Below are 8,470 nucleotides of genomic sequence, written 5' to 3'. Positions count from 1 at the left end.
TTTATGCATTCAACACATTGAGACTTAGTAAAAAATCGAATACATTTAGAATAAAATATCTACAATGAAAGAAGCTCTGTTGCTTTCTCTCTCTCATGATTTACAAGAGAAACAACCAAATAAAAATAAATCAATATCGATATTCAACAAATATTTAGATCAAAGTTTACATTTCCATGCGGAGAAATATCAGTTGAGGTTAACAGGAATCCTCCTGAGCAGTGACAGCCTCCATGGCTAAACAGACACAGGAAGGAGCGCAACCTGAAGAAACTCCAACATCTACAGAACAACTCATGAGAAGATGTTAAAGCACATCCCATAATGTTTGATTGACAGCTGATCTCTGTGCAGTGAAGACATGAACACTCAGCTCTCAGCAACAATGATGGACACACAATGAGTTTAAGAAGTAGAAGAGTTCCTCAAATGAATTCAGGCTATTTCAGTTTACACAACTCAGCTGCGTCACAAACCAAAAGTCCAGCATGTAGCGGCTGAGTGAATGTGGTCTGGACTCTGTGGAGGAGAGTCATGGTTTCAGAGACGCTGTAGAAGGACAGAATACCTGCTCTGTGATCCAGGTACACTCCTACTCTGGAGGACAGAGGACCTGAGACGGGAATTTTGCTATTGTTGTAAGTAAATGAATAACTGTTTTGTTTAAACTCTAATGCCCAGGATTTGTCATTGTATCCAAATAAACATTCAGTCCCATCCCCTGCTCTGCGGATATTCTTGTATGAGACTGAAACAAAAACTGCTCTCCCTCTCCGCTCCACCTCCCAGTAACAACGTCCAGTCAGACTCTCTCTACTCAGGACCTGAGGCCAATCAGTGAATCTGTCTGGGTGACTAGAATAAGACTGTTCTTTCATGAATGTTACTTTTCTGCTCCCTTCAGATAATAACAGCTCTGTGTGTGCTGTGTTTGGATCCAGAGTGATCTCCTGTGAATATCTTAAGAACCCAGCTCTGGTGGTGGGCTCTGCTGCTGGCAGTAAAACATCCACTTCAGTCGGTGAGACGTTTGTCCATTCCTCTCTCAGGACGTCCTGTAGTTTGTCTCTGACTGCTGACAGGGCCGCCGTCACGTCCTCAAAGTAGCTCAGAGGACGGATGTTGATGCTGGAGGAGTGTGTAGCTTCACTGAGGGCTGGCAGTGAGGAGGGGTAGCTGAGCAGAAACTGGTTGTGATCCTCTGTGTGAGAGAGCAGCTTCAGCTCAGCGTCTCTTCTCTTCAGCTCAGAGATCTCCTGCTTCAGCTTCTTCTGAAACTCTTTGGCTTGACTCATTTCTCTCTTCTGCTGGGATCTGAGCTGCTGCTTCACATCAGAGCTTCTTTTCTCCATCAGACGGATCAGCTCAGTGAACATCTTCTCACTGTCCTCCACTGCTTTATCAGCAGAGCCATTGAAGGCCTTCACCTCCTGCTGAAGCAGCTTCACCTCCTTCTCTCCGTCCTGGATTCTCTGCTGGATGTTTAGTCGACTCCCCTCCAGCTCTCTCTGCCTCTCAGTCCTCTCTGCTGCAGCTGACACTGTGTCGTGTCCTTTGTGTTCGTCCACAGAGCAGAGAGAACAGATACTCTGCTGATCAGTGCGGCAGAACAGCTTCATCACCTCTTCGTGGCGAGAGCAGATGTTCTCCTGGAGCTTCTTGGAGGGCTCCACCAGCTTGTGTTTCTTTAATTGAGCTACGTCAAAATGAGACTGGAGGTGTTTCTCACAATAAGATAAAAGACAGATGAGGCAGGACTTACAGGCTCTCAGTTTCCTCCCAGTGCAGAAATCACAGGCCACATCTTCAGCTCCAGCATAGCAGAGATCAGCAGGATCTTCTTCAAGTCCAGGCTTCTTCAGCTTCTCCACTAAATCTGCTAACATGGTGTTCTTCAGCAGGACAGGCCTCGGTTTGAAGCTCCTTCTACACTGAGGGCAGCTGTAGACTTTCTTCTTATCCTCTCTATCCCAGTGGCGTTTGATACAGTCCATGCAGTAGCTGTGTCCACAGGGAATAGCCACCGGATCCTTCAGTAGATCCAGACAGATGGAACAAGAGAAGGTTTCCCGGTCCAGCTGAACTCCTTTCTGCCTCATCTCACCTCTCAGTGATAGTTACGGACTGCAGACAGAAGGTCAAATATCCACTTTCTCTGAACAGAAACAATCTCTGACGGACAACAAATCTCCTCTCCTCCTGCTTTTGCTCAGTCAATGCAAAGAATGAGGAAACAGCTTTCTCTTTTAACATGTTGCCAACCTGTGAAGGGGCGGGAATATTCAAATGCCTTGATAGGGTGCAGCTCAGTGTGTTTGGGAGCAGGAATCAAGGGGAACAGATTTAACTGCTTTCAACAAAGCTTTGTGTGAGAGGCAGGGTGTGTTTGCAAAACACATGCAAATGAAGGGAAATCTTCACCAACCTGACGAAACATGTGCAGGGTTTACTAAAAGATATTCACATTTTTTTCTGAAAATAATAGAAAATCTGAATTCATTATTATTTTCTTAATCCTAAAAATACATTTAAAATGAAAATATCTTGTTTCAGAAAAAATAATTTAGAGATATTTTTTCGATTAAGAAAACATAAGACTGAGATTTTGTCCTCGTAGCTCTTTTTTTAACAAGAAAAACCCCAACATTTTATTTTTTACAGACATGTAAAGGTGGCACTCATCTCACATCTTGAAAATAGAAACCCCATTTATTACAAACTCAACCTGCTAGCTTTTCTTTTGATGTGTTTGGTTTCCTGCTTCAAAATGTCCTTTATGCATTCAACACATTGAGACTTAGACACAAATAAAAGACCTTTAGAATAAAATATATACGATGAAAGAAGCTCTGGTGCTTTCCCTCTCTCATGCTTTACAAGAGAAACAACAACATACAAATACATCAATATCGATATTCAACAAATATTTCGAGCAAAGTTTACATTTCCATGCAGAGAAATATCAGTTGAGGTTAACAGAAATCCTCCTGAGCAGTGACAGCCTCCATGGCTAAACAGACACGGGAAGGAGCGCCGCCTGAAGAAACTCCAACATCTACAGAACAACTCATGAGAAGATGTTAACCCTGTAAAGCCCACTGTTGTAATTTTACAACATTATTTTAAGCTATCCTAAAAAAGTCAGTAAATGTTTTAGTTTTTTTAAAGACTCCATTTACACGGTCTAACGGTCCTTTGGTCAGCCTCACAATGCTATTGGGTATTACATGTGTTTATAGGTCCTGCCCTCTGGAGCATACACTCACACAACTTCAGAATCTTCAAACGAGCAACATCTCTTTGTTTTATTCACATATAGAAATAAAACTCTAATATAAATATAATATCTTTGATAATTCACTATAACTAAGTTATAAATGTGTCCTTTGTTAAGATGTTGAATGAACAACAGAATTGAATAAATTAATACATTATTTCTGATAAAAGTATGTGAAATTATATCTGTAGCAATATGTTAAACTCTACTTGTATCTTATCAGTTCATTACTTACAAAAATACATTTAACTCTGGTTCTTGCAGAAACAGTTTCTGAAATGTTTTGGGACACTTGGATGTATCCCTTTTAGTATGATAATTAGCCTGTTAGCATTAGCCAGACAGCATTGTGTGACTTGTTGATCTGGTTTATCTGCATGTATGGGTGTAGGTATTCCTTTTGTTATGATAAGGCTAAGCCAGGTAGTATCGTGTGACTCAAGTGTACAATGTAAATAGGATTCAGATACTTGTTGCATTGGGACACCTGGAAGGGCGTGCTGCATAAATTCCTTTTAGTATGATAATAGGCTAAGCCAGACAGAATGAACACTTGTCCCACCACCCTATTGTTATAGCAGCATGTTTAATACAGCATATTTATGATATTCATTAGAGATCACATGGTATTCCATATGATGTGTGTTACTGAGTTGGGTCACACACGTTAAAGAGACAATGGTCGTTCTGAATTATCAATAGATGTATTCATTTTAAGTGAGCTGACACCGAGGTTAGAGGAAGTTCAGAGAAGGCCTTAAGTTATAAAAACAGTTAACCTTTGTTAGTTAACTAATCCTAAGGATGTCATGAGATGTTGATGTTTAAACATATACAAGTATAGCTTTCAGAGAGAAAAACATGTGACATTTGTGTGGTAGGCTGCATGATAACATTTGTGTGCGTCAAAGGGAAAATGTGTGTGTGTTCATTGCCGTGGCTATATAATTATGTTGTGTGATTACTTCTACTGTCGGGGGCATTTCCGCGATTGGTGATGTATTTCCCATTATTGTTTGTTGCAACAACTAAATAATAATTACTGATCAGCTATATGTGTTTGTTTCACATCGCATAAACACCATATCCCAACGTGCATTGAGGCTAAAACATCCAATCAGCGAGCTGAGGATCTTTCCTACGTCTGTTTCCGGTATTGTTCCTGTAATGAGAGTTCACATTTGTGCTACATTGAAGGGTGGAATTGACTACACATTGTCAGAAACATAAATTGCTTCAGATATAACTCAAATTCCCCTCCAGCCCCAGTCAATCATGGTGTCCCCCAAGGCTTTATGCTTGGCCCCCTCCTGTTCACCATTTACATGGTACCCCTTGGCCAGATCATCTGCCATCACGGACTCAACTTCCACTGCTCTGCTGATGATGCCCAAATCTATCTCAGCACTACAGCTTCTTGGAGGGCTCCACCAGCTTGTGTTTTTTAAATGTAGCTGTGTCACAATGAGGCTGGAGGTGTTTGTCACAATAAGAGGCCAAACACACCACACAGGACACATCTTCAGCTCCAGCATAGCAGTGATCAGCAGGAGCTTCTTCAACTCTTCTGTTTCTCTGCTAAATCTGCTAACGTGATGCTTTTTCAGCTCTCGTTTCAATGTCATCCCGGTTTTACGGTCTAAAAAGTGTTGAAGCAGTTTTTATCACTCTCTGAAGAACAAGAAGAAATGTATTTGACATTTTATTACTTTAAACTCGATGATTAAGTTTCAGATGTACAAACTACGGTGGCCGGCAGGTGCAATCGCGCCACAACGGCCCAAACACTTACATCAGGAGTAACGTGCTGCAGCTTCAATAACAATGAAACATATTAACAGCAATGTGCCAAAACACATGCAAATGAAGAAACATCTACACCAACCTGACGAAACATGTGCAGGGTTTACTAAAATATTTTCCCATGTTTTTCGGAAAATAAAATAAAATCTGAATTTAATATTATTTTCCTAAAAATAAATTAAAAAAATGCGAATATCTTGTTTCAGAAAAAATAAACACAACACTGACATTTTTCCTCATAGCTCTTTTATTAACAAGAAAAATCCCAACATGTTATTTTTTAGAGACAAGTAAATGTGGCACTCATCTCACATCTTGAAAATAGAAACACAATTTATTGCAAACTCATCCTGCTGGCTTTTCTTTTAATGTGTGTTATTTCCTTCTTCAAAATGTCCTTTATGCTTTCAACACATTGAGACTTAGTAAAAAATCGAATACATTCAGAATAAAATATTTACAATGAAAGAAGCTCTGGTGCTTTCCCTCTCTCATGATTTACAAGAGAAACAACAACATACAAATAAATCAATATCGATATTCAACAAATATTTAGAGCAAAGTTTACATTTCCATGCAAAGAAATATCAGTTGAGGTTAACAAAAATCCTCCTGAGCAGTGACAGCCTCCATGGCTAAACAGACACGGGAAGGAGCGCCGCCTGAAGAAACTCCAACATCTACAGAACGACTCATGAGAAGATGTTAACCCTGTAAAGCCCACTGTTGTAATTTTACAATATTACTTTAAGCTATCCTAAAAAAGTCAGTAAATGTTTTTTTTTTTTTAAAGACTCCATTTACACGGTCTAACGGTCCTTTGGTCAGCCTCACAATGCTATTGGGTATTACATGTGTTTATAGGTCCTGCCCCCGGAAGCTTACACTCACACAACTTCAGAATCTTCAAACAAGCAACATCTCTTTGTTTTATTCACATATAGAAATAAAACTCTAATATAAATATAATGTATTTGATAATTCACTATAACTAAGTTATAAATGTGTCCTTTGTTAAGATTTTGAATGAACAACAGAATTGAATAAATTAATACATTATTTCTAATTAAAGTATGTGAAATTATATCTTTAGCAATATGTTAAACTCTACTTGTATCTTATCAGTTCATTACTTACAAAAATACATTTAACTCTGGTTCTTCAGAAACAGTTTCTGAAATGTTTTGGGACACTTGGATGTATCCCTTTTAGTATGATAATTAGCCTGTTAGCATTAGCCAGACAGCATTGTGTGACTTGTTGATCTGGTTTATCTGCATGTATGGGTGTAGGTATTCCTTTTGTTATGATAAGGCTAAGCCAGGTAGTATCGTGTGACTCAAGTGTACAATGTAAATAGGATTCAGATACTTGTTGCATTGGGACACCTGGAAGGGCGTGCTGCATGCATTTCTTTTAGTATGATAATAGGCTAAGCCAGACAGAATGAACACTTGTCCCACCACCCTATTGTTATAGCAGCATGTTTAATACAGCATATTTATGATATTCATTAGAGATCACATGGTATTCCATATGATGTGTGTTACTGAGTTGGGTCACACACGTTAGAGAGACAATGGTCGTTCTGAATTATCAATACATGTATTCATTTTAAGTGAGCTGACACCGAGGTTAGAGGAAGTTCAGAGAAGGCCTTAGGTTATAAAAACAGTTAACCTTTGTTAGTTAACTAATCCTAAGGATGTCAGGAGATGTTGATGTTTAAACATATACAAGTATAGCTTTCAGAGAGAAAAACATGTGACATTTGTTTGGTAGGCTGCATGATAACATTTGTGTGCGTCAAAGGGAAAATGTGTGTGTGTTCATTGCCGTGGCTATATAATTATGTTGTGTGATTACTGCTACTGTCGGGGGCATTTCCGCGATTGGTGATGTACTTCCCATTATTGTTTGTTGCAACAACTAAATAATAATTACTGATCAGCTGTTTGTGTTTGTTTCACATCGGATAAACACCATATCCCAACGTGCATTGAGGCTAAAACATCCAATCAGCGAGCTGAGGATCTTTCCTACGTCTGTTTCCGGTATTGTTTCTGTAATGAGAGTTCACATTTGTGCTACATTGAAGGGTGGAATTGACTACACATTGTCAGAAACATAAATTGCTTCAGATATAACTCAAATTCCCCTCCAGCCCCAGTCAATCATGGTGTCCCCCAAGGCTTTATGCTTGGCCCCCTCCTGTTCACCATTTACATGGTACCGCTTGGCCAGATCATCTGCCATCACAGACTCAACTTCCACTGCTATGCTGATGATACCCAAATCTATCTCAGCACTACAGCTTCTTGGAGGGCTCCACCAGCTTGTGTTTTTTAAATGTAGCTGTGTCACAATGAGGCTGGAGGTGTTTTTCACAATAAGAGGCCAAACACACCACACAGGACACATCTTCAGCTCCAGCATAGCAGTGATCAGCAGGAGCTTCTTCAACTCTTCTGTTTCTCTGCTAAATCTGCTAACGTGATGCTTTTTCAGCTCTCGTTTCAATGTCATCCCGGTTTTACGGTCTAAAAAGTGTTGAAGCAGTTTTTATCACTCTCTGAAGAACAAGAAGAAATGTATTTTACACATGGGCGGCGCCAGGATGTTTTTGCTGCAGTAGCTTAGCAGTTGCTATATGAAAGCACGGCGTTGCTAGTTAATTTTCAAAATAAATAAACAAACAATACCAGTGGGCCAAGCACGAGCCTGTTCATATTGTAGCGTTCACCGCTTTTCAAGATCACAGATCACTCTAGCCTTCAATGTCGAAAACGTTCTCTTTATTTACAGAACCAATCAATAGTATAACACTTTTCCCCACACTCGAACACAACTCCTAGCGTCTCGTACTCCCTGCCTGCACACACCGGAAAACGCACACACACACCTGGAAGGTGTAACTCCCACAAACAACATTGCCTATATAACTTAACTTTACAATGTAATAAACTGTGCACATCTGATCACACACACACACACACACACACACACACACACACACACACACACACACACACACACACACACACACACACACACACACACACACACACACACACACACACACACACACACACACACACACACACACACACACCAAGGGGTCACATCTGTTACAGCAGGACAATGCGTCTGTTGTTGTGGTTCAAAGCAAACGCGTCTATTACCTCCTGAACATCCAGGGCTCTTGCTCGTTCTGCATTGATGGACAGCAAAGCCAAATTGCTATTCCTCAAGTCCCCGCTGTTGCTCCTCATGTAGTTTTTCACACGCCGTAAACAAGAAAAGCTGCGTTCGCAGTTTGCAGACGTGACAGGCAGTGTGACCGATATACACAAAAGTCTGTGCAAATCAATAAATGCGTCCTGGTATTGC

General features: G+C 40.2%; 1 protein-coding gene across 1 annotated transcript; it reads right to left on the bottom strand.

Moving 5' to 3' along the window:
* Positions 1–275: 275 nt before the first annotated feature.
* LOC307018234 (tripartite motif-containing protein 16-like) lies at positions 276–2,099 on the bottom strand (the record flags this gene model as incomplete). Its single annotated transcript, XM_079648372.1, has 1 exon — positions 276–2,099. The coding sequence occupies one exon, from the start codon at positions 2,097–2,099 to the stop codon at positions 441–443; it is 1,659 nt and encodes a 552-aa protein (XP_079504498.1). The 3' UTR covers positions 276–440.
* Positions 2,100–8,470: the final 6,371 nt, after the last annotated feature.

The sequence above is a fragment of the Notothenia rossii genome (genome assembly GCF_949606895.1).
Source record: "Notothenia rossii genome assembly, chromosome: 9".
NCBI classification, from domain to species: Eukaryota; Metazoa; Chordata; class Actinopteri; order Perciformes; family Nototheniidae; genus Notothenia; species Notothenia rossii.
Note: the sequence above shows the minus strand (reverse complement) of the source record. Positions and strands in the feature narration are given on the sequence as shown.